Below are 26,656 nucleotides of genomic sequence, written 5' to 3' on the forward strand. Positions count from 1 at the left end.
CCGGAAGGAGACACTTTCCGTTTCCTAGAGATAAATGTACTTAAGCGCGAAAAGTGCAAATCAATCCCAGAACAGCAAAGGACCTTGTGAAGATGCTGGAGGAAACAAGTACAAAAGTATCTATATCCACAGAAAAACAAGTCCTATATCAACATAACCTGAAAGGCCGCTCAGCAAGGAAGAAGCCACTGCTCCAAAACCACCATAAAAAAGCCAGACTACGGTTTGTAACTACACATGGGGACAAAGATCGTACTTTTTGGGGAAATGTCCTCTGGTCTGATGAAGCAAAAAATAGAACTGTTTGGCCATAATGACCATCTTTATGTTTAGAGGAAAAGGGGGTGGCTTGCAAGCCGAAGAACCCTATCCTAACCGTGAAGCACGGGGGCGGCAACATAATGTTGTGGGGGTGCTTTGCTGCAGGAGGGACTGGTGCACTTCACAAAATAGATGGCATCATGAGGCTGGAAAATTATGTGGATATATTGAAGCAACATCTCAAGACATCAGTCAGGAAGTTGAAGCTTGGTTGCAAATGGGTCTTCCAAATGGACAATGACCCCAAGCATACTTCCAAAATTGTGGCAAAATGGCTTAAGGACAACAAAGTCAAGGCATTTGAGTGGACATCACAAAGCCCGGACCTCAATCCCATAGAAAATTTGCGGGCAGACCTGAAGAAGTGTGTGCGAGCAAGGAGGCCTACAAACCTGACTCCGTTACACCAGCTCTGTCAAGAGGAATCGGCCAACCAATTATGGGAAGCTTGTGGAAGGCTATCGGAAATGTTTGACCCAAGTTAAACACTTTAAAGGCAATGCTACCAAATATTGAGCATATGTAGACTTCTGACCCACTCGGAATGTGATCAAAGAAATAAAAGCTGAACTATATCTTTTTTCTACTACTTTTCTGACATTTCACATTCTTAAAATAAAGTGGTGACCCTAACTGACTTAAAACAGGAATTTTCTATTTGGATTAAATGTCAGGAATTGTGAAAAATGTATTTGGCTAAGGTGTATGTAAACTTTCGACTTCGAATGTATGTTGAGGAATTGCTTTTTGCTGCGAATTCTGAGGCTGGTAACTAATGAACTTGTCCTCTGCTTTTTGTGGCTGCACTTGAAGAAACTGTCAAAGTTCTTGACATTTTCCGGATCGACCGGTCATAAAGTAATGACTGACTGTCGTTTCTCTTTGCTTATTTGAGCTGTTCATGCCATAATATGGACTTGGTCTGTTACCAAATAGGGCTATCTTCTGTATACCACCCCTACCTTGTCACAACACAACTGATTGGCTCAAACGCATTAAGGAAAGAAATTACACAAATGTACTTTTAACAAGGCACACCTGTTAATTGAAATATATTCCAAGTTACTACCTCATGAAGCTGTTTGAGAAAACGCCAAGAGTGTGCAGAGCTGTCATCAAGGCAAAGGGTGGCTACGTTGAAATCTAAAATGTAAAATATATTTTTATTTGTTTAACACCTTTTTAGTTACTGCATGATACCATATGTGTTATTTTATAGTTTTGATGTCTTCACTATTATTCTGCAATGTAGAAAATAGTAAAAATAAAGAAACCCTGGAATGAGTAGGTTTGTCCAAACTTTTTACTGGTACTGTAACTACCTGTATCTAACGTTGATGATGTGGTTGTTACTGACAAGGAGCACATGGTTGAGCTTTTTAATCACCAATTCTTTAAGTCAGGATTCCTTTTTGACTCCATGCCTCCTTGCCCATCCAACATTTCCTCACCTCGCACTAATGCGACTCTCCCTGATGCTCCTCCCCCTTTTTCCCAAGCTCCGCATACAAAGTTTCTCCCTGCAGGCAGTCACTGAGTCCGATGTGCTAAAGGACCTCCTGAAACTTGACCCCAAAAACACATTAGGGTCAAATGGTTTAGACCCTTACTTCTTTAAGATTGCTGCTCCTACCTATCATCGCCAAACCTATCTCTGACCTTTTTAACCTGTCTCTCCTTTCTGGGGAGGTTCCCATTGCTTGGAAGGCAGCCGGAGAGAGATCAAGCTGGGGAGGGGAGATCAAGCTGATCCTAGCTGTTATAGGGCCATTTCTATTTTGCCCTATTTATTAAAAGTGTTGGAAAAACTTGTCAATAATCGACTGACAGGCTTTCTTGAGGTCTATGGTATGCAATCTGGTTTCTACTCAGGTCATGGATGTGTCACTGCAACCTCAAAAAGGTCCTCAATGATGTAACTATTGCCCTTGATTCTAAGCAACGTTGTGCTGCTATTTTTATTGACTTGGCCAAAGCTTTTGATACGGTAGACCATTCTCTTTTTGTGGGCCGGGCTAAGGAGTATTGTTGTCTCTGATGGGTCTTTGGCCTGGTCTGCACTCTCTCGAAGAGTGCAGTGTATGAAGTAAAAATGTCTCCGCCATTGCCCATCACCAAGTGAGTACCACAAGGCTTAATCCTAGGACCCACGCTCTTCTCAATTTACATCAACAACATAGCTCAGGCAGTAGGAAGCTCTCTCATCCATTTATATGCAGATGATACAGTCTTATACTCAGCTGGCCCTTCTCCGGATAGTCTGTTAAATGCTCTACAACAAAGTTTTCGCTACCCTTAACCTTGTTCTGAACACCTCTGAAACAAAAGGTCATGTGGTTTGGTCAGAAGAATGCCCCTCTCCCTACGTGTGATTACTACCTCGGTGGGTTTAGAGCTTGAGGTAGTCACCTCAAACAAGTACTTGGGAGTATGGCAAGACTTGATTTCTTCTATTGTAATCACTCCTTTTTCACCCCAGCTGCCAAACTAACCGTGATTCAGATGACCATCCTACCCATGCTAGATTACGGAGACAATTTATAGATCGGCAGGTAAAGGTGAGTGGCTAGATGTTCTTTACCATTCGGCCATCAGATTTGCCACCAATGCTCCTTATAGGACACATCACTGCACTCTAAACTCTTCTGTAAACTGGTCATCTCTATATACCCGTCGCAAGATCCACTGGTTGATGCTTATTTATAAAACCCTCTTAGGCCTCACTTCCTCCCCATCTGTGATATCTACTTCAGCCCTCATCCTCAACATACAACACCCGTTCTGCCAGTCACATTTTGTTAAAGGTCCCCAAATGACACACATCCCTGGGTCGCTCTTCTTTTCAGTTTGCTGCAGCTAGCGACTGGAACGAGCTGCAACAAACACTCAAACTGGACAGTTTTCTCAATCTCTTCATTCAAAGACTCAATCACAGACACTCTTACTGACAGTTGTCACGGCTTTCGTCTGTAGAAGGAGGAGCGGACCAAAATGCAGCGTGGTTGTTATTCATTTTATTTTAATAAAGAAACTGTACACGAATAAACTAACAAAACAACAAACGTGCGAAAACCTAAAACAGTCCTATCTGGTGCAAAACACAGAGACAGGAACAATCACCCACAAACACACAGTGAAACCCAGGCTACCTAAATATGGTTCCCAGTCAGAGACAATGACTAACACCTGCCTCTGATTGAGAACCATATCAGGCCAGACATAGAAATAGACAAACAAGACATCCAACATAGAATGCCCACTCAGATCACACCCTGACCAACCAAAACATAGAAACATAAACTATGGTCAGGGTGTGACAGTTGTGGCTGCTTTGAGTGATTGTCTCTACCTTCTTGCCCTTTGTGCTGTTGTCTGTACCCAATAATGTTTGTACCATGTTTTGTGGTGCTACCATGTTGTGTTGTTATGTGTTGCTACCATGCCATGTTGTCATGCGTTTCATGCGTTTCTAAACTATGGTCTGGGTGTGACAGTTGTGGCTGCTTTGAGTGATTGTTGTCTCTACCTTCTTGCCCTTTGTGCTGTTGTCTGTACCCAATAATGTTTGTACCATGTTTTGTGGTGCTACCATGTTGTGTTGTTATGTGTTGCTACCATGCCATGTTGTCATGCGTTTCTGCCTTGCTGTGTTGTCATGCGTTTTTGCCTTGCTGTGTTGTCATGCGTTTCTGCCTTGCTGTGTTGTCATGCGTTTCTGCCTTGCTGTGTTGTCATGCGTTTCTGCCTTGCTGTGTTGTCATGCGTTTCTGCCTTGCTGTGTTGTCATGCGTTTCTGCCTTGCTGTGTTGTCATGCGTTTCTGCCTTGCTGTGTTGTCATGCGTTTCTGCCTTGCTGTGTTGTCATGCGTTTCTGCCTTGCTGTGTTGTCATAGGTTTCCCCCAATCCAAGATGGCGTAGCAGTCAGACGTATTTGTCCTTCGTCTTGTCCCATGTGTATATATATTTTCATATGTTGTTCTTCGAATATATTTTTATATTTTTCTAAACCCTTACTTCAAAATACTCTCCTGCAACCCGCCTCACCCAATGTGGTGTGGACCTGATTTTTCTCTAACGTATTTTCTTTGCCCCTGAATGCTAGCTGTCTAGAGCACAACGGACTGTTGGCTTACGAGGCCCATCGAATGCATTCTGAAGCCACTAGCTAGCAGTCAGCTATCCTTTGCTAGCGGTCATCAGCTACCTTTATCCCGGCAAACTCTCGCCAGTCTGTATAGCGCGACTCAAACCAGAGCAAGTCGGACTTATTCTTCTCGATATCTCCAGATTCCTATCGCAAGCTCTGAATCTATATTGTTTTTTAGATGACATTTTTATTATGATATTTTGTATTTTTCTCCACCTGGAATTATAGCAGCTAACGACCCCTGAACGCACAGCCGCTAATCTGCGGCCTGCTAGCTATCTACAGCACAATGGACTGCTGGCTTAAGAGGCCCTTCCGACTTTCTTTGAACACTATACATATTTTGCCAATTGGCCTGGTTTACCACACGGAGCCCTGCTGATACGTACACTCATGTAACTGCACAAGGGGGCCACAACAGACTTCCCTCCTTCGCGTCATCCCTCTAAGGCCTTTCTGTTAGCCTGCTAGCCCCATGCCGCTAGCTGCCTGAAGACACGCACTGGACTTGTATGATCACCCGGCTACGCATGCCTTTCCCTAAAGTCACCATGCTGTGTCGATTGCTGTTCTGGTTTGTAACTATTGTTTTATTTCACTGTAGAGCCTCTAGCACTGCTCAACACGCCTCGGCTAACAATTTAGTTCCACCCCCCACACACGCAGTGACATCACCTGGTTTAAATGCTATTTCTAGAGACAATATCTCTTTCATTATCACTATAAGCACAGGTTTATCCCCACTGTATTCACATCCTACTATACCTTTGTCTGTACATTATGCCTTGAAAATATTCTACCGTGCCCAGAAATCTGCTCCTTTTACTCTATTCTGAAATCAAATCAAATTGTATTTGTCACATACAGATGGTTAGCAGATGTTAATGCGAGTGTAGCGAAATGCTTGTGCTTCTAGTTCCGACAATGCAGTAATAACCAACATGTAATCTAACTAACAATTCCAAAATTAATTTAGAAAGTAATAGGCGTCCAGTTCTGTTAGCCTTTAGCCGTACCCTTATCCTACTCCTCCTCGTTGATGTAGAGGTTAATCCAGGCCCTGCAGTGTCTACCTCCACTCCCATCCCCCAGGCTCTCTCATTTGTTGACTTCTGCAACCGTAAAAGCCTTGGTTTCGTGCATGTTAACATTAGAAGCCTTCTCCCTAAGTTTGTTTTATTCACTCCCCTAGCACACTCCACCAATCCAGATGTCCTTGCCGTGTCTGAATCCCGGCTTAGGAAGACCACCAAATTTCCATTCCTAACTATAACATTTTCCGACAAGATAGAACTGCTAAAGGGGGCAGTGTTGCAATTTACTGCAAAGATAGAACTCTGCAGGTTGTCTTACTATCCAGGTCTGTACCCAAACAATGAGCTCCTACTTCTAAAAATTAACCTTTCCAGAAACAAGTCTCTCACCGTTGCCGCTTGCTATAGACCACCCTCTGCCCCCAGCTGTGCCCTCGACACCATATGTGATTTGATTGCCCCCCATCTATCTTCTGAGCTCGTGCTGCTAGGTGACCTAAACTGGGACATGCTTAACACCCCGGCCATCCTACAATCTAAGCTTGATGCCCTCAATCTCACACAATTTATCAATGAACCTGCTACAGACCTATATCTATCCTCAAAAGGTCTTCAAAAGCCAAGTTAACTGACCATTTTGAATCACATCGTACCTTCTCCGCTATGCAATCTGGTTTCCGAGCTGGTCATGGGTACACCTCAGCCACGCTCAAGGTCCTTAACGATATCATGACTGCCATCGATAAGAGACATTACTGTGCAGCTGTATTCATCGACCTGGCCAAGGCTTTCGACTCTGTCAATCACCACATTCTTATTGGCAGACTCAACAGCCTTGGTTTCTCAAATGATTGCCTCGCCTGGTTCACCAACTACTTCTCTGATAGAGCTCAGTGTGTCAAATCGGAGGGCCTGTTGCCCGGACCTCTGGCAGTTTCTATGGGGGTGCCACAGGGTTCAATTCTCGGGCTGACTCTCTTATCTGTATACATCAATGATGTCGCTCCTGCTGCTGGTGATTCTCTAATCCACCTCTACGCAGATGACACCATTCTGTATACTTCTGGCCCTTCTTTGGACACTGTGTTAACTAAACTCCAGACGAGCTTCAATGCCATACAACTCTCCTTCCGTGGCCTCCAACTGATCTTAAACGCAAATAAAACTAAATGCATGCTATTCAACCGATCATTGCCCGCACCTGCCCGCCCATCCAGCATCACTACTCTGGACGGCTCTGACTTAGAATACGTGGATAACTACAAATACCTATGTGTCTGGCTAGACTGTAAACTCTCCTTCCAGACTCACATTAAGCATCTCCAATCAAAAATTAAATCTAGAATCTAGAATGGCTTCCTATTTCGCAACAAAGCATCCTTCACCCATGCTGCTAAACATACCCTCATAAAACTGACCATCCTACCGCTCCTTGACTTCGGCGATGTCATCTATAAAATAGCCTCCAACACTCTACTCAGCAAACTGGATGTAGTCTATCACAGTGCCATCCGTTTTGTCACCAAAGCGCCTTATGTGGAATACTTGGGATGCCTCTCACTTTCTCAGGTACTACTACACAGCCCAATTCACTATAACTTATTGAAAACCCTTATTATAGAATATTTTAGTTGGGTAAAAAAATGACAGGTGAGTCTCTCAATCATTGAAATTCTGAAATTATAAGATGTTAATTGAGAAGTTTAAGTTATTTCGAAATCCGTTCAATTGATACAAGGAACAATGATAATACTGACAGATTTCTGTTTTGACTTACAGGAGCTTTCCCTTTGAACAAACACCATTTACAGCATACTTTCCGTCAACTGAATGAATGTTCCATTCAATGTCTCTTATTCTACAAAGTCCCCTTAGTGTGTGTGTGTCCGTGACTTGTCCCATTGATGACTGACACGCTCTCTTCCCCCAACAAAGGCAGTTATTGGTTGTCCCCAAGGGCCAAATTAGTTAAAAAAGGGTGGGATAAGGAGGAGGGAGGAAGAGAAGGCGGGAGGAGGAAATCAATCTGCTGAAGGTTGATGTAAGTAAGCATCTCACCGTCAGGTTGTATTCACCTGTTCGGCGCATGTGACAAAAAGTGTAGGCTCATTCCTGGCGCATTCACAGCCATATAAGGAGACATTGGAACACAGCGCATTCAAAATCTGGGGCATTTCCTGTATGAAATTTCATCTTGGTTTTGCCTGTAGCATTAGTTCTGGGGCACTCACAGACAATATCTTTGCAGTTTTGGAAACGTCAGAGTGTTTTCTTTCCAAAGCTGTCAATTATATGCATAGTCGAGCATCTTTTCGTGACAAAATATCTGCCCCCAGAGTTTCAAGAATACAAGCTTTTTGAGGGGCTGGGGGGAGTGAAATGGGGGGGGAGTGGATTGTGTATATTATGTGAATTGTGGAGTGCTTTTACATTCTCAGCCATCTTGAAGGTTAATCCTCAACAAGTAGAGCTGACTGTGTGTGTGTGTGTGTGTGTGTGTGTGTGTGTGTGTGTGTGTGTGTGTGTGTGTGTGTGTGTGTGTGTGTGTGTGTGTGTGTGTGTGTGTGTGTGTGTGTGTGTGTGTGTGTGTGTGTGTGTGTGTGTGTGTGTGTGTGTGTGTGTGTGTGTGTGTGTGTGTGTGTGTGTGTGTGTGTGTGTGTGAGAGAGAGAGACTGTGTTTATGAAAATGCCGGTCTCTGTATGTGTATACACGTGTGTGTGTGTGAATGGAAGTGTGTGTCACTCACAAACTGGATGAAGACGTGTCCAAGGCTGTGCCCAGGCTGCGGCTCCGGCTGCAGGCTGGCCTCCACTGCAGACAGAACCTCTTTGTGAACGTCCAGGATGGACTCGATGTTGGAAAACAGGGTCTGTGGTAGCAGACACATACACTCCCAGTACTTCAGTCATTTCAACGCTTCACTTTGTATTCAAAATTGTGACACACATACTCACCCAAGGTCAGTATCTTATAAAGCATGCCAATGTTTACTATTATCAAAGTGTTACAGTGCCACAATACACTTTTCTCTGTGCAGAAGAGATTACAAGGCGATTATGGCCCAAACATCTACAGGATAATCCTAACGGTTTAAAAAAAGGCAAAGGTCATATTTACCTTGACATGCTCAGGTGACAGACACTGTTGCTCCTCTGCAGTTTGTCGGATTCTGTGCAAAAAGGCCTGCATGGGTAGTAGAGGAAATACAAAGATGCTGGTTCAAGTCCGGTCTTACTGTCATAGTAGGTTTGTTTACAGCAATAGGCTGTACGTTTACTTTAGTTTTAAGGTTAAGGTTGGGGGTGAATATCCTGGTCTCATGCAGACGCACACAGTGCAAGAATGAAGACCCAAATGTGCTACACCCTTGTTTACCTTTGCCTCAGTACCTTACAGGTATCGGGGAATCTGTATAAATGTAACTACTGTATACTGTAAGTCTTTGCTACAGAAGCCATTCAAACCAACGAATGTGGGAAACCGTCTCCCTGGAGAAATGTTGAGCCGTCACTCAAATCCTGACAAGAGAAAAGAGATGTGGGAAAGCGTGACTCCTCAGCCTCTCTCTTTCCCTCCTCTCGGTTTGTCTGACTCCAAACTTCTACTCATAGCTTGACAACGTAGAAGCGGTGTCTGGATATTATTGTTTTAGCAGCACTTATAATAACTGAGATTGTTAATGACAACTAATGAAACCTAAAGAGAAAGTCCGAAGATGGGAAATAACACCAACGTGGAAACAGATTTCTCAACTGCCTTTTGCAATGTTGACCCAAACTTCTTGTGGGGTTTGGTGGCACGGTTTTACACCTTCCCATTCCTAGCCACAGTGACAGAGCAGGGTCGTTCCACCTCAAACTGAACAAGACACAGGATTGACACCCACCAGTAGAGATTTTTCTGAAATCGTTTGTTGTTAGAAACAGTTATTAGCATTCCTGACAACGAGTATTTAGTATCTGTTGTCAGGGTCTGACAAGTAGTATGGAGCTGTGGCTCGGCGTATTGCTTCTTCATCCTACGTTACATATTCCCAGTGAACATTTTTTTCCCTGTTCAGAGGAATTAGTCATTGAAGTTCATGTTCTATCCTACATCCTGATATTACCAGATTCTGACCACTAGATGGTGCCGTTTTTGCTATTAGGTGATTACATTTTTGTAAAGATACCCCACCAGCTCAATGTCTCAACCAAATGACAAAATTATATATTGGTTTCCTTACCCTGTAAGCAGGCTATTGACTAGGTTCGACAGCAGTCACTGTTTCAAATCCAATGCAAGTTAATGGTACCTATATTAGCATTTTCACACTTCATTTAAAAATATCCTAAAGTATTTAAACATGTATTGTGTAACTCAATGGTGTTACTTATTGATAATCTGGCTACGAAGCGTGAAAATGCTTCAAGCATTGCGCTGTTTATGACTTCGAGCCTATCAACTCCCGAGATTAAGCTGGTGTAACCGATGTGAAATGGCTAGTTAGCGGGGTGCGCGCTAATAGTGTTTCAAACATCACTCGCTCAGACTTGGAGTAGTTGTTCCCCTTGCTCTGTAAGGGACGCGGCTTTTGTGTAGCGATGGGAAACGCTGCTTCGAGGGTGGCTGTTGTCGATGTGTTCCTGGTTCGGAAGCTATACTGTTACACTGGCAACACTAAAGTGCCTATAAGAACATCCAATAGTCAAAGGTATATGAAATACAAATCGTAGAGAGAGAAATAGTGCTATAATTCCTATAATAACTACAACCTAAAACTTCTTACCTGGGAATATTGAAGACTCAACGTTAAAAGGAACCACCAGCTTTCATATGTTCTCATGTTCTGAGCAAGGAACTTAAACGTTAGCTTTCTTACATGGCACATATTGCACTTTCTTCTCCAACACTTTGTTTTTGCATTATTTAAACTAAATTGAACATGTTTAATTATTTATTTATTTATGTATTTTTATTTTTTAAATATCGGCAGATTAAATCGGGAACGGCGTTGAAAAATCGTAATTGGTCGACCTCTAGTGGACACCCATTCAAATCAGTGATTTCAACTTGGCACTGTCACAGGATGCCACCTTTCCAACAAGTCAGTTCATCAAGTTTCTGCCCTGCTGGAGCTGCCCCGGTAACTGTAAGTGCTGTTACTGTGAAGTGGAAATATCTAGGAGAAGCAACGGCTCAGCTGCAAAGTGGTAGGCCACACAAGCTCACAGAACAACAGAGTGCTGATGCACGTAAAAATTGTCTGTCCTCGGTTGCAACACTCACTACCAAGTTCCGAACTGCCTCAGGAAACAACATCTGCACAAGAACTGTTCACCGGGAGCTTCATGAAATGTTTCCCACTGAAAAAAAGCAATTTGGATAGAGTAGGCAACCCAGATTTATGCTGACAGAAATGCCCCAGTGAACACATTTCTTCAAAGTTACAAATAGTAAACAGGGTTGGCGTCAAATACATTTCCCCCCTCAGTCAACTGAATTTAACTGACCCCAACCATGATCGCAAGAGACCCGCCACTGTATACAGTACGTCATCCACTGTGCACTTATAGATTGCTCAAAATAGCATGCGGACTCAATTTAGTTGGGTCGTCAATATATCATGTGCTAATAACAGCATGTCAAATAGTACTCCGACAGGGCCACAAAGTTCCTTTTGGAGATCCTCATTCAGGTGATTAATGGTCTGCTGCTGTACGGTGGAAGAGCTGTTGAATGGAGCAGAGCAGCAATATTGCACACCAGGGTCTGTAGCCAGAAGGGCTATGGGGTTGTAAGGTTGAATTTGCTCATATGGAACTCCCAAAGGAGATCCGCTCCAACCTGCTTGTTCTCTAGCGTCGCTTGCAAGACAAATGAACGCCAAACATTCAAGTATGATATAACAAAATATCATAATAAAGATAGTGTGCTCTACATTGCACAAAGAGTCATTTCAAATCAAATCTAAGTTTGTCATGTGCGCCAAATACAACAGGTGTAGACCTTACAGTGAAATGCTTACTTACAGGCTCTAACCAATAGTGCAAAAAAAGGTATTAGGTGAACAATAGGTAAGTAAAGAAATAAAACAACAGTAAAAAGACAGGCTAAATAGAGTAGCGAGGCTATAAAAGTAGCGAGGCTACATATAGACACAGGTTAGGCTGTTTGAGGTAACATAGGAATTAATTATTTTGGTATTTTATTGCATTTTCTGAAGAAATTCTCATTACCGCAACAGATCCAGCTCTGTCTGAATGTATGTTATGTTGTAATTTAAACAGAATAAAATGAAAATATTCTGGAAAAAAAACATATGGAGTTTCTACTGGATATTTTCAAAATGACAGAAGAATTATTAACTGAATATTCATGTATCAAAATATTGGAAAAATTAAGTGTACATGACTGATGTTCTCATCCTCCACAACATTTTTGTAGGACTGTTTATACACAAAGAATTTTAAATAAAAAGTTTGATTTTGAATGAAGCAACATATCTGCCACTACCTTCAAGATGGCTACCAGGTAAGCAGATATCTTTGTAAAATATTCTCTTGTCAGACTGTGTACACGACAGTATTGATTATCATTACCGATACAGGTAGTTTTCCACATTTAGATTTTTTTTAAATGAAAACATACTTCATTGTCTAATTATGTACATTGAGTAAAAATTTGCTTAGTCATCATGTCTTCTCTATTCTTATCAAAACATGCTAAGTTTCCTCATCCTTCGCAACACCATTCTCACTTACCGCTGCAATTTAACGCCAGTTGCGGTAGAGAGAACTTCTGAGAACTAATGAGAATTTAATCATAGAGACTATATTTTTTAAATATAATGAACTATTAAAGTTAAATATTATTCACTAACTGTTGATATTTTGCTTTATGTCTTTATGTTTAATTGCAGACAGTCAGCTAGTGATAAAAAGAAAGCTTTAGCGAAGGCTGACAAAATTCAGAGAAAAGGTTTACACCAACCCAAGAACTGCTGGAAGAGTCCAGAAGGAAGGACAGAGAGAGGTCACATACAGTGTCTATAGGAAGTCAGTGTTATGAAGTCTACACATGCACGCTAACACATCCACCACACACACATAGTAAGCCATTTAGTTTATCCTATAGGATGTCCACACACAGTGTCAGCCATTCAGTCCCTTCTATAGGATACACACACACCGTCAGCAATCCATTCAGTCTCTACTATAGGATGCACACACACCGTCAGTAATCCATTCAGTCTCTACTATAGGATGACGTGTCCATAACAGTGCGATTTTCCCCATGTTTTGAGACATGCTCATTTCACGTCATGCCTCCTTTCCATTTCCAGATATCAAAAACGAAAGCAGAATTGTAAAATCAAGAAAACTCAAGATCCGACAAAGAAGCAACATGAAAATTAAAAAACAGTGTCTGAAAACACAGTTTCCACAGAGGAAAGAAACAGCTTACAGCTGTTGGACATAACACCATCAAACCAGGAAGATGATATACTTCATGTTCAAGAAGCAAAATTATGACGTTATTCAACATCTTCAAGAAGACGCAGCCTCCAAGAGAACAGCCCTTTCTCACCTCAGCAGGTAAATGTCCCTGCAATCAACTCAAATCTTAAAAGAAGAGACATCTCTACAGACATCAGGACCAATGAATACATCTACCCTAAAGGAATCACCCAAGATGAGGAACAGAAGAAAGAAAACTATCAAAATTGAGGTCAAAGTTGCACGACACAGAAGAGAAGCTGCTGGAGAGGACCAAAGAGATAGTCAATCTAAAGAAGACTGAGATGATGGCCAAGAGGAAGCAGGTAATTGTCAACATGAAAGGCAGAGGTCCAGAAGAAAACGACAAAGAGGTCATCAGAGAACATTACCCAATAACAGCCAGAGAAGACTAATGTGCAACTTAGCCGCTTCCTTCATCAAGATGAAGTCTCCACTGTAATAACTGGGAAATCCGGAGAAATTCAGAGAAAGGGACAGATATTCCGCAAGAGAGCCTTAAAATAGACACTATGGCAAATCTTCATTGAACATTTATGTCCAAGGCACAACCTTTCCAAGGCTCAATTCTTTACATTAAAGCCATTTTGGATCGGCCAACGAAGAGTCACAGGAGAAAACTGGCTTGAAGAGAAAGAAGCTGCACCAACTTGGGGGTCATAGAAACATCATCCTCAAGAGACACTGTACAGGCCAGTGTGTGTAGTGACGATGACATGTGCTGTTCTAATGTGTTTGTATGTGTTGTTTTTATGTGTTCTCTGTTTTTAGCCTGTTTTATGTACTTTTGAAGCACTGCAAAATTAAATTTATTGAACTTGAATCCATGATTGTGCCAATAGTCAAATTTATTTTCTACATTAAATGTTATGTTAAAAACAATGTCTTAGTATACTTATTATCATTATCGAAATCAACCTCGTTTCCCGAAACCTATGTATCATTACGGCAATTTTATGTTAATTTAATGAAAGGAAAAATAGTAGTTATTTTAAATACAGGCTTGCCACATTCAGGCTTGCCACATATAATTTTGAAAAATGTCAGGTTTCAATATAATATAAAATAATATTAGGTTGTAGATTGCGGAAGGTGTTGCAGTAATAAGAATTTAAAAATGGATTTGATTTTGACAATTTAAAAACATTATTTTAGAGTTTCAAGTAACTGTGCATGACTTAATAATCACACACACAAAAAAAATGAAAATGTATTAGCTTTCCTAATGGTCTTGATCTTTTCAGACCATTGGGGTAATGAGCTTTTTAAAGGACATGTTTTCGAAAATATGTTTTAAAAAAAGGTTAGAATTTTCAGTAAATGTTTTTAAATTAATGCTCAAACACTTCAGACCTTGTTAGGGTCAGTTTGTTATATCTGGAGTACTTCTCCTGTCCAATTCGGTGTCCTGTGTGAATCTAAGAGTGCATTCTCTAATTCTCTCCTCTCGCTCTTTCTCTCTCGGAGGATCTGAGCCCTAGGACCATGCCCCAGGACTACCTGACATGATGACTCCTTGCTGTCCCCAGTCCACCTGGCCGTGCTGCTGCTCCAGTTTCAACTGTTCTGCCTTATTATTATTCGACCATGCTGGTCATTTATGAACATTTGAACATCTTGGCCATGTTCCACCCGGCACAGCCAGAAGAGGACTGGCCACCCCACATAGCCTGGTTCCTCTCTAGGTTCTTCCTAGGTTTTGGCCTTTCTAGGAAGTTTTTCCTAGCCACCGTGCTTCTACACCTGCATTGCTTGCTGTTTGGGGTTTTAGGCTGGGTTTCTGTACAGCACTTTGAGATATCAGCTGATGTACGAAGGGCTATATAAATAAATTTGATTTGATTTGTTATTCATGCTTGAAAAGAATATTTGTTGATGCAAGTCTTTAAAGATTTCAAAATTTCATAAGAATCACCCATCTGCTAGCAACATGTTATACAGTACGCAGTATCGCTTGTGGTAATTGAGTCTTCAACCATGTGTGCATTGCCTCGAGTGGAGCTTGGTTACCAGTGTGCGTTCTGGACAAGGACAATACTTGATTGATTGTTTGAGAGCCAAAGAGACTTGCACTCTCTGTCACTGTTGAGTCTATAACACACTCAGGTGGGAAGGGGTGGTTGCGTGTTGAGTATTTTTATTTTTTGCAGAGTAGCTTGTACAAGCCCAGTTGCAAAGGATTTACTGCGGTTTGTCTTTTCTTTGTTGGTGCTTCCGTGATGCTCAAAAAGGAAGTGAAAACAGAGCAGTCAGATTTTACAAAAAGCCACATTTTTTTCTGTATAAGTCTGAAAAAAAGTTGATTATTTCAAGTTAGATACGCAGTGACTGGCTTGCGACACAAAAGTAGCAAGGAGGATGTCCCGTGACAGGAAGTGAAGCTTTGTGAAGAGGAAGTATGCATATCCAATCATGCCATACATCAACAGAATTTGTGGTTTTGCACAAAGGCACTGCAAGGAGCCAAGAAAGAGCTTCAGAGTGTACAGTATTGTGCTGTAGTAAAAATGTAGAGTTCTTATACCACAGCATTGTTGAATACTTGTTTCTGATTGAATAGAAGGGCATTCTAGAATAGACATTAAAACCAGATAACCGGACAGTTGGAATATATTTTATATATATATATATATATTAAAATCAGGACAACTTGCAATCATGACGCAAAAACCACGTACGGTCTGCATGTGCAGTTGCGACAAAGTTACAAAGATAAACCATCAACCACACAAACTGAAATTGTATACATTGTAAACGCAGGTCCCAATGAGGGAAACAACCTAGCTAGCTAGCATTGCTTGGATTTTGCAGGTATCTTTTGGGAGCATCTGATGACTTAACGTGGTGAGTGATGAAGATGAATTTCTCCTGTCCCCTCCAACTTTAAGCTGTCAAATCCTCCCACTTTTGTAATTTGACCAGCTGTTTTTTTTTAAACCTTCATTTAACTAGGCAAGTCAGTTAAGAACAAATTCTTATTTACAACGACATCCTACCAAAAGGCCTCCTGCGAGGACGGGGGCCTGGAATACAAATAAATTCTATAAAAAGATAGGACAAAATACACATCACAACAAGAGAGACAACACTATATAAAAAGAGACCTAAGCCAACTACATAGCAAGACAGCAACACATGACAACAACATGCTAGCAACACAACATGCTAGCAACACAACATGGCAGCAGCACAGGGTACAAACATTACATCACACAAAGCAGCCACAACTGTCAGTAAGTGTCCATGAGTCTTTGAATATTTTTGAATTTGGTTGGCAGGTTTGCTAGCAACAAACTACTTAGCTAGCTTCTAGCCTAGTGTTTGATATGCAATCTCCTCTCAATTAACAGTCAGTGTTGACGAGTGTCCTGACGAGAAGGCACACCTTTCTAGCCATGCCAGGCAAAATTGGGCATTATCAGCTCATTGATATGAATCCAAATGAACTTCAATAGAAAAACAGCTACATTGCATTTATTCTGGCTGCAGAGGTATTGACTTTGTAGCCATAGCTTGTTGGCTAGCTAGCAGCAAGCAAGGGATAAGAACGTTCCCAGCAAATGAAAAATAAAGCACGAACGACTGGGTCACGTCCATAAATATTGAACTTTTTTTATTTCACCTTTATTTAACCAGGTAAGCTAGTTGAGAACAAGTTCTCATTTGCAACTGCGACCTGGCCAAGATAAAGCATATCAGTTCGACACATACAACACAGAGTTACACATGGAATGAACAAAACATACAGTCAATAATACAGTAGAAGAAAACAAAGTCTATATACAGTGAGTGCAAATAAGGGAGTTAAGGCAATAAATAGGCCATGGCGGCGAAGTAATTACAATATGGCAATTAAACACTGGAATGGTAGATGTGCAAAAGATGGATGTGCAAGTAGAGATACTGTGGTGCAAAAGGAGTTAAATAAATAAAGACAGTATGGGGATGAGGTAGATAGATGGGCTGTATAAAGATAGGCTATGAACAGGTGCAGTGATCTGCTCTGACAGATGGTTCTTAAAGCTAGTGAGGGAGATGGGAATCTCCAGAACGACTGGGTCACAACTCTAGCAACCAAAAGATAGGAGAATTAGCTTATAAATATATCAATGAGAAAACGTTGTTTTTTTTTACCAGTAAATGTGTGCTTTCATATGGTTCTTTGCAACTGTGGTATATTGGGATAAACGCCTGTGTTCTGTACATTACCTTGGAAAATTGCACTCCTCAAAAGGGACCTGGCGGCGGTGATGTCCAAGGTTATGTACAGAATGGTACCGTTTATCCCTTACATGTTGGAGACTTGAAAGATGGGAAATGATCATAGCATTCGGACAATAGAATTGCAGTATTGTGACATTTACACATATTCCCAAAAGTCGTAGGCCAACAGATAAGATGAATTCAACACAGGCCAAAATACAATTCTTGATTAGTTAGGGAGTGCAACAAATCCTCAGATGCAACCATAAGAGCCACAAGGCATATGACTGTGCCCTTATTTCCACTTCCCCATGCTGTCAGGTCATAGATAAAGATGGAGACCATTGGAAGCTAGTAGCACCACAAACTAGCCAACTCACAACCATCACCACAGCTGGAGAGATAGCATTTCTCTGCCACAAACTGCTGGTGGCGCTCTCAGTCAAACCCAGGGAGGGCATGGTCCAGTCTCATATGACTTGCAGCCAAAAGGGTCATGTGAGTTGGTCTCCGAGTTTGCCATTTGTTGTGACTTAGCAAATTCGAGGAAGGGCCAGACATACGGGTGTCCACGAGCAGACGTACATATGCTGGGATCGGGTTCCGCGTTCACTCATCTGGAGAGTGACATGAGGGTGAAAAGGCCTGCTGCCTCCAACGTCTGCCCTGGGTCGGGTTCACTGGCCTGGGTTCATTTTGAAACGGAGCAATGAAAAATGACATTTCTTATTGGAAGTCTAGGTAGTAGGCTACCTGTTCGGTTTAAAAAAACGTTCTTTACTGTTTTGTTCCTACTGAACACACCCCTGGTTCTAAAGACACATTCCGGTGCCCAAAGCGAGAAGCCAGTCTGACTACAAGTGATCCCTCTTGAGCTGTGACGGTAGACCCTCGGGAGATTAACAATACCTTTAAATTATTTTCTGAAAAATGATATGCATCAGAGTATCCTCCTGAAACTGATACCCAGGCTAGCTTTTTAGATGTATTGGGAAACTCCAATCTTTCAGATGAATCTAAGGATGTTCTTAATTCTGAGCTGACTGTGGAGGAAATTTCCAATGCAATTGATAGTAAGAGGGCATCTGGCCCAGATGGGCTGCCCATTAAGATTTAAGAACAAACTGCACTCCTTTCCAGGAGATGTTTTTGGAATCTTACGGAAATGGTCTCCTGCCCCCATCTTTGACAGCTCTGATCACTCCGCTCCTACAACCTGAAAAGCTGCATACCAAACGTGATCCCTATCATGCTATTTCACTTTTGAATTCTGACACTAGGGTTCTTTGGAAAGCATTTGAGGAGGTTGGAGGATTTTCATCCGGATGTGGTAGGTTGAGACCAAAATGGCTTTATTCAAGGTCGTCAAGGATATCATAATGTTAGGAGAATGCTAAATGTTCTGCTTCCAGCCTAAATTGGGTCGTCAGACACTGCGATCCTGTCGTTGGAGACAGCGAGGGCCTTGGACAGGGTTAAGTAACCCTACCTCTTTGAAGTGTTAACCCATTTTGGTTGTGGTGAGAGCTTTTGTAAATGGATAATGACACTAAATACAAATCACAATGCAGAGATCCTTACTACTAATACGGTATCTAAACCTTTCGACATCTGCATGGTTTCTAGGAATGACTGCCCTCTTTATCCTAGCCATTGAGCCTCTAGCCATAGATGTTAGGTCCCACCCCTATATTTTAGGTATCAGAATAGATCAGATGGAACATTGAATTTCCCTCTATGCAGACAATGTCATTTTGTTTCTTACAGACTTGTGCAATTCCATATCCGCACCTTATCAAAGAGTTTGGGGTGTTCTCGGGATACAAAATAAATAATGCAAAATCCTCAATTTTTTCTTTCTTTGGTGAAATGCATTCTTTGTCATTTTTTAGTCCTATCTGGGGAAACCACAGTTTCACTCCTGGGAGAACTGATCCGGGTTGGGCCAGCAAGGGTTTAAGGAAAGTTCAAGACCTGTATAAAGAAGGTATTTTTATGTAATTTGAAGAAATATGATGTTCCTAGAAAATGTTTGTTTTATATTTATAGCTAAGGAGCTTCCTCACGGCTGCCCAATCCCTTCTGTCCACTTTAGAAAATACGATCTCAACCCATTTTAATGGTAAGGGTAAAATTTCAGCTCTATACAATATGCTAGAGTCTCAAACAAATCCTCTGCCAACAAACTGAACTCTTGGAAAGAAGTTATTCGGGAGGACATATACTACTCCACATTCCAAGACTAAGGCTCAGAATGTCTGCAAAACGATTGGTTTACTCTGCCAAACGATTGGTTTATGCAAACATATGTAACCCCTGCTAAGTTAAATATGTTTAATAGTACAATTCCAGATACAAGCACAATCATTCTAAAGGGGACTCCGTTTCATTGTCTGTGGGACTGTGTGAAAATTCAAGATTTTTGGAAGGAGGTATTATCATTAGTTGTCTTCGCTGTCTTCGTATCCAAGATAATTGTGCAGTTTAGAGTGTGTAGACTTAGAGTGATTATCTTAATTTACCGAGGTTAGCTAGCCAGCTATTTGTCGTCCTTAACGTAGGAAATGCTGCTAGCTAGCTAGCCAACAGCTAGCCAACCTCTACCGAATTGAACTCCAACTACCCGGTCAACATTCCGCGTCGCTCCACAGGTAGTATCACATTTTTCATTTCACTTGATTACAGTACAACGGTTTGATTTGTTTGATCGTAGCTAGCCAGCTACATAGCCGTCTTTGTATCTAAGACAATTGTGTAGTCTAGAGCGATTTTCTAGGTTAGCTGGCCAGCTATTGTTGGTCTTTCAACGTAGCTAGCCAGCTAGCCCCCGAATAGCAGCACTGTAGTAACTATTACAGTACAACGGTTTGTTTTGTTTGATCGTAGCTAGCTAGCTACATAGCCGTCTTTGTATCTAAGACAATTGTGTAGCCTAGAGCGATTTTCTAGGTTAGCTGGCCAGCTATTGTCGTTCTCTTAACGTAGCTAGCCAGCTAGCCCCCGAATAGCAGCACTGTAGTAACTATTACAGTACAACGGTTTGTTTTGTTTGATCGTAGCTAGCTAGCTACATAGCCGTCTTTGTATCTAAGTCAATTGTTTAGCCTAGAGCGATTTTCTAGGTTAGCTACATCGCAGCCACTACCAGCTAGCCTACTCCAGCAGTACTGTATCATTTCAATCATTTTAGTCTATAAGATTCTTGCTACGTAAGCTTAACTTTCTGAACATTCGAGACGTGTAGTCCACTTGTCATTCCAATCTCCTTTGCATTAGCGTAGCCTCTTCTGTACCCTGTCAACTATGTGTCTATCTATCCCTGTTCTCTCCTCTCTGCACAGACCATACAAACGCTCCACACCGCGTGGCCGCGGCCACCCTAATCTGGTGGTCCCAGCGCGCACGACCCACGTGGAGTTCCTGGTCTCCGGTAGCCTCTGGAACTGCCGATCTGCGGCCAACAAGGCAGAGTTCATCTCAGCCTATGCCTCCCTCCAGTCCCTCGACTTCCTGGCACTGACGGAAACATGGATCACCACAGATAACACTGCTACTCCTACTGCTCTCTCTTCGTCCGCCCACGTGTTCTCGCACACCCCGAGAGCTTCTGGTCAGCGGGGTGGTGGCACCGGGATCCTCATCTCTCCCAAGTGGTCATTCTCTCTCTCTCCCCTTACCCATCTATCTATCGCCTCCTTTGAATTCCATGCTGTCACAGTTACCAGCCCTTTCAAGCTTAACATCCTTATCATTTATCGCCCTCCAGGTTCCCTCAGAGCTTCTTCTGTCGTTCTCAACCAACATCATGGCGGTGGCCCGTTCCTGTAGGTTCATGCTCTACAACATCCGCAGAGTACGACCCTGCCTCACACAGGAAGCGGCGCAGGTCCTAATCCAGGCACTTGTCATCTCCCGTCTGGATTACTGCAACTCGCTGTTGGCTGGGCTCCCTGCCTGTGCCATTAAACCCCTACAACTCATCCAGAACGCCGCAGCCCGTCTGGTGTTCAACCTTCCCAAGTTCTCTCACGTCACCCCGCTCCTCCGCTCTCTCCACTGGCTTCCAGTTGAAGCTCGCATCCGCTACAAGACCATGGTGCTTGCCTACGGAGCTGTGAGGGGAACGGCACCGCAGTACCTCCAGGCTCTGATCAGGCCCTACACCCAAGCAAGGGCACTGCGTTCATCCACCTCTGGCCTGCTCGCCTCCCTACCATTGAGGAAGTACAGTTCCCGCTCAGCCCAGTCAAAACTGTTCGCTGCTCTGGCCCCCCAATGGTGGAACAAACTCCCTCACGACGCCAGGACAGCGGAGTCAATCACCACCTTCCGGAGACACCTGAAACCCCACCTCTTCAAGGAATACCTAGGATAAGATAAGTAATCCTTCTCACCACCCCCCCTTAATGATTTAGATGCACTATTGTAAAGTGGCTGTTCCACTGGATGTCAGAAGGTGAATTCACCAATTTGTAAGTCGCTCTGGATAAGAGCGTCTGCTAAATGACTTAAATGTAAATGTAAATGTATCACATATTATATCACAAATAATATCAGTAAAATTGCCTCTCTATCCCAAAGTGTTCATCCTGGGGTTGTACCCAATCAATCTTCATCTGGGGGGGCAGGGTAACCTAGTGGTTAGAGCGTTGGACTAGTAACCGAAAGGTTGCAAGTTCGAATCCCCGAGCTGACAAGGTACAAATCTGTCATTCTGAACAGGCAGTTAACCCACTGTTCCTAGGCCGTCATTGAAGATAAGAATTTGTTCTTAACTGACTTGCCTAGTAAAATAAAGGTTAAAAAAAAATAAAGAACCAAGTGCAAACACTTATAGATATGGGGTGGCAGGTAGCCTAGTGGTTAGAGTGTTGGACTAGTAACCAAAAGGTTGCAAGATTAAATCCTCAAGCTGACAAGGTAAAAATCTGTCGTTCTGCCCCTGAACAAGGCAGTTAACCCACTGTTCCTAGGCCGTCATTGAAAAATAAGAATTTGTTCTTAACGGACTTGCCTAGTTTAAACAAATTGCTGGTTGTCGGAAAAGTGCTTGATAGCTCTTGCCTGTGAAAGTGTGAACACTTCTAGTATTGCCCAATGGCTTAGGGAAATGTCATCTTGCCTAACTATGGAAAAGGACCACTTTTGAAAAGGTTTGGGGGCCATTTTTGGATTTTGTTGAGCAGAGTGATGTGGGTGAAATATTGGCTAATGAAGGGAACTCTGGGTAGTGTACTATGCTTTGTGTGCATGTGGGGCGGTTGTGAAAGATATCCAATTGGCTTCTGGCACTGTGTTTCATCTGAAATATATCCCAAATATGTTCTATCCTATTGGATCAGACCACTGTAAAATGTTATTTTGGTGGTTTTATGCTTCTGTAACACTTGTCTTAGGATGTTTCACCATTTATTTATTTTTAGTTGCTGTTAAATTTGTGGGTTTTGCAGTTGTTTTTTTTCATATAATATTTCTGCTTACACACACACACACACACACACACACACACACACACACACACACACACACACACACACACACACACACACACACACACACACACACACACCTAGTTAAAAAAGAAACATCAATAAACATTGTTTTTTTTAAAGAAGAGGAAAGGGATCCATTTAAAGGGATTGTACATTGTTGTTGACACTATGAAAATGTTAACCTGATTCAGCTAAAGATTGCTGCACCATTTCCTGGTTGCTAAAATTCTAATTGTTTGCCTAAGGTCAGTGTGACAAAACAAGCAACTATAGTGTAGAGAATCTTTGTACCATCTAAACCACTGAAATATATGCAAAAACAAACTTAAGAACGGGAAGCCTATACATAGCGCACATAGAACCAATCTACCGCTCGTTAGACTTGCTTTCAATGAGAATGACAGATCTGTAACTAACATTTATGTGAATTTTGCCAGCTCGCCCAGAAATGTAGATATTGCAGCTTTAACAGGATTAATCAGGACATTCATGGGATAATGAGGGTTGGTGATCATTCTAGAGTAGTTTTATCCCAGCACCTTGACCAGGAGCCCTCTACTTCACCACCTTATTATTGAAACAGGGGAAGGGTTGAAGAGGGGCACTTCTTGGCTGATTTGTCTCAAAAGGATGTTCTATTCCGGTTCTATTCTGGCGTTGGACTCAACTGAACATGACCCCTTTGTCCGTGTATTGACATTTCTTGCAAAACTCGAGAGCTGCACACAGTCACATTGCCACAGTGAACCTCTCCAAAGATCAACAGTGAAACATCACAGCGTCTGACTGGATTTGTCAAAAGCTCTTAAGTCCTACTGTTAAGTCACCGTCATTCGTCTACCCACGTCCTCTCTCAACTGCACAAGCAGTGAGAGAACAGTAGCAGGGATATGCAGAAAAAAATATGTGAAGCTAAAAGGAGAACAAAAGGAAATATTTAGATATTTCTATATGATCAACCGATAAATAATACAGATGTACATGCAACAGTAGGTATTGGTTGCGGTTTTCAAAATGATTTTACATGGAGGGCAAATTCACATGTCTAAATACTTAGAACCAATAGACTAATAAATAACCACATTTATATTTAGAATATTTCACTAACATGCATTATTTCAAGTTATTCCCTTGGAGCGCAATATTACACTGTTAAAAAAATATGCCTAAATTGGGCACACCTACACAATTGGGCAATTGATAGCATCTATGGACTGTGTGTTCATTGAATAATGACCGTTAAAATATTTTATGCAACATTAAATCGGCAATGACTCGATACCTACTGAAGGGGAAAAGCAGAAGTCACAAAAGGGGCCGCTCAGCCGTTGTGGATACGGGCCCAGGCCTGAAGGGGAAAAGCAGAAGTCACAAAAGGGGCCGCTCAGCCGTTGTGGATACGGGCCCAGGCCTGAAGGGGAAAAGCAGAAGTCACAAAAGGGGCCGCTCAGCCGTTGTGGATACGGGCCCAGGCCTGAAGGGGAAAAGCAGAAGTCACAAAAGGGGCCGCTCAGCCGTTGTGGATACGGGCCCAGGCCTGAAGGGGAAAAGCAGAAGTCACAAAAGGGGCCGCTCAGCCGTTGTGGATACGGGCCCAGGCCTGAAGGGGAAAAGCAGAAGTCACAAAAGGGGCCGCTCAGCCGTTGTGGATACGGGCCCAGGCCTGAAGGGGAAAAGCAGAAGTCACAAAAGGGGCCGCTCAGCCGTTGTGGATACGGGCCCAGGCCTGAAGGGGAAAAGCAGAAGTCACAAAAGGGGCCGCTCAGCCGTTGTGGATACGGGCCCAGGCCTGAAGGGGAAAAGCAGAAGTCACAAAAGGGGCCGCTCAGCCGTTGTGGATACGGGCCCAGGCCTGAAGGGGAAAAGCAGAAGTCACAAAAGGGGCCGCTCAGCCGTTGTGGATACGGGCCCAGGCCTGAAGGGGAAAAGCAGAAGTCACAAAAGGGGCCGCTCAGCCGTTGTGGATACGGGCCCAGGCCTGAAGGGGAAAAGCAGAAGTCACAAAAGGGGCCGCTCAGCCGTTGTGGATACGGGCCCAGGCCTGAAGGGGAAAAGCAGAAGTCACAAAAGGGGCCGCTCAGCCGTTGTGGATACGGGCCCAGGCCTGAAGGGGAAAAGCAGAAGTCACAAAAGGGGCCGCTCAGCCGTTGTGGATACGGGCCCAGGCCTGAAGGGGAAAAGCAGAAGTCACAAAAGGGGCCGCTCAGCCGTTGTGGATACGGGCCCAGGCCTGAAGGGGAAAAGCAGAAGTCACAAAAGGGGCCGCTCAGCCGTTGTGGATACGGGCCCAGGCCTGAAGGGGAAAAGCAGAAGTCACAAAAGGGGCCGCTCAGCCGTTGTGGATACGGGCCCAGGCCTGAAGGGGAAAAGCAGAAGTCACAAAAGGGGCCGCTCAGCCGTTGTGGATACGGGCCCAGGCCTGAAGGGGAAAAGCAGAAGTCACAAAAGGGGCCGCTCAGCCGTTGTGGATACGGGCCCAGGCCTGAAGGGGAAAAGCAGAAGTCACAAAAGGGGCCGCTCAGCCGTTGTGGATACGGGCCCAGGCCTGAAGGGGAAAAGCAGAAGTCACAAAAGGGGCCGCTCAGCCGTTGTGGATACGGGCCCAGGCCTGAAGGGGAAAAGCAGAAGTCACAAAAGGGGCCGCTCAGCCGTTGCGGATACGGGCCCAGGCCTGAAGGGGAAAAGCAGAAGTCACAAAAGGGGCCGCTCAGCCGTTGCGGATACGGGCCCAGGCCTGAAGGGGAAAAGCAGAAGTCACAAAAGGGGCCCAGCCTGCGGATACGGGCCCAGGCCTGAAGGGGAAAAGCAGAAGTCACAAAAGGGGCCGCTCAGCCGTTGCGGATACGGGCCCAGGCCTGAAGGGGAAAAGCAGAAGTCACAAAAGGGGCCGCTCAGCCGTTGTGGATACGGGCTGAAGGGGAAAAGCAGAAGTCCAGGCCTGAAGGGGAAAAGCAGAAGTCACAAAAGGGGCCGCTCAGCCGTTGTGGATACGGGCCCAGGCCTGAAGGGGAAAAGCAGAAGTCACAAAAGGGGCCGCTCAGCCGTTGCGGATACGGGCCCAGGCCTGAAGGGGAAAAGCAGAAGTCACAAAAGGGGCCGCTCAGCCGTTGTGGATACGGGCCCAGGCCTGAAGGGGAAAAGCAGAAGTCACAAAAGGGGCCGCTCAGCCGTTGTGGATACGGGCCCAAAGGGGAAAAGCAGAAGTCACAAAAGGGGCCGCTCAGCCGTTGTGGATACGGGCCCAGGCCTGAAGGGGAAAAGCAGAAGTCACAAAAGGGGCCGCTCAGCCGTTGTGGATACGGTCCCAGGCCTGAAGGGGAAAAGCAGAAGTCACAAAAGGGGCCGCTCAGCCGTTGTGGATACGGGCCCAGGCCTGAAGGGGAAAAGCAGAAGTCACAAAAGGGGCCGCTCAGCCATTGTGGAGGGTAAAACATTTTTTTTTAAATACATAAAAAAATAAGAGCCAAAAGAGGGGATGGATGAGGGCAGGGGAAAAGGGTGGCAGGTACTTTTGCAGTGAATTGTATCGACACTGAAGTGCTCCATGGTCTCGCTCATTCCTCCACTATTAAGCACAGGAAATGGCAGTCCTTTTGTGACTGTAGTAGAAGTGCACCAGTGCTTATATTAGTGCTATGATGAAAAAGCAAATCGACCATTGGTTTCCTGGCTTTACATCTGGGTATGAACTACGAACATGGGCAAAGTGAAACAACTATGCGCATCATATGGTTCTCTTCGCTATGAGTGAAAGAGTGTATGGGTTCACATCAAACTGCCCTGCACATTCTCAACTACACCCCAATTGGAACAGTAATTGGGGTGCAACAAGCACCAGCTCAAGAGGTCCAAGGTCAGTCAGTTGTGCAACTTACACCCCTATTTCACCCTCTGGTAGGTTCATTGTAAGCTAGTATGGCAGAAGAGAGCAAGTGAGTAATTTGAATCTACAAGAACA

At 43.5% G+C, this 26,656-nt stretch overlaps 1 protein-coding gene across 4 annotated transcripts in view; it reads right to left on the bottom strand.

Moving 5' to 3' along the window:
* Window positions 1-26,656, bottom strand: part of LOC135527404 (phosphatidylinositol 3,4,5-trisphosphate-dependent Rac exchanger 1 protein-like) — a 151,586-nt gene that overhangs the window by 116,515 nt on the left and 8,415 nt on the right. For all 4 annotated transcript variants that reach the window (XM_064955932.1, XM_064955931.1, XM_064955930.1 and 1 more), the window contains exons 2-3: window positions 8,622-8,687; window positions 8,251-8,373 (exon numbers count right to left, since the gene is read on the bottom strand). In XM_064955932.1, coding sequence (XP_064812004.1) covers window positions 8,251-8,373; window positions 8,622-8,687 — 189 coding nt within the window. The remainder of the gene's footprint in view (window positions 1-8,250; window positions 8,374-8,621; window positions 8,688-26,656) is intronic.

The sequence above is a fragment of the Oncorhynchus masou genome, chromosome 33 (assembly GCF_036934945.1).
Source record: "Oncorhynchus masou masou isolate Uvic2021 chromosome 33, UVic_Omas_1.1, whole genome shotgun sequence".
NCBI classification, from domain to species: Eukaryota; Metazoa; Chordata; class Actinopteri; order Salmoniformes; family Salmonidae; genus Oncorhynchus; species Oncorhynchus masou.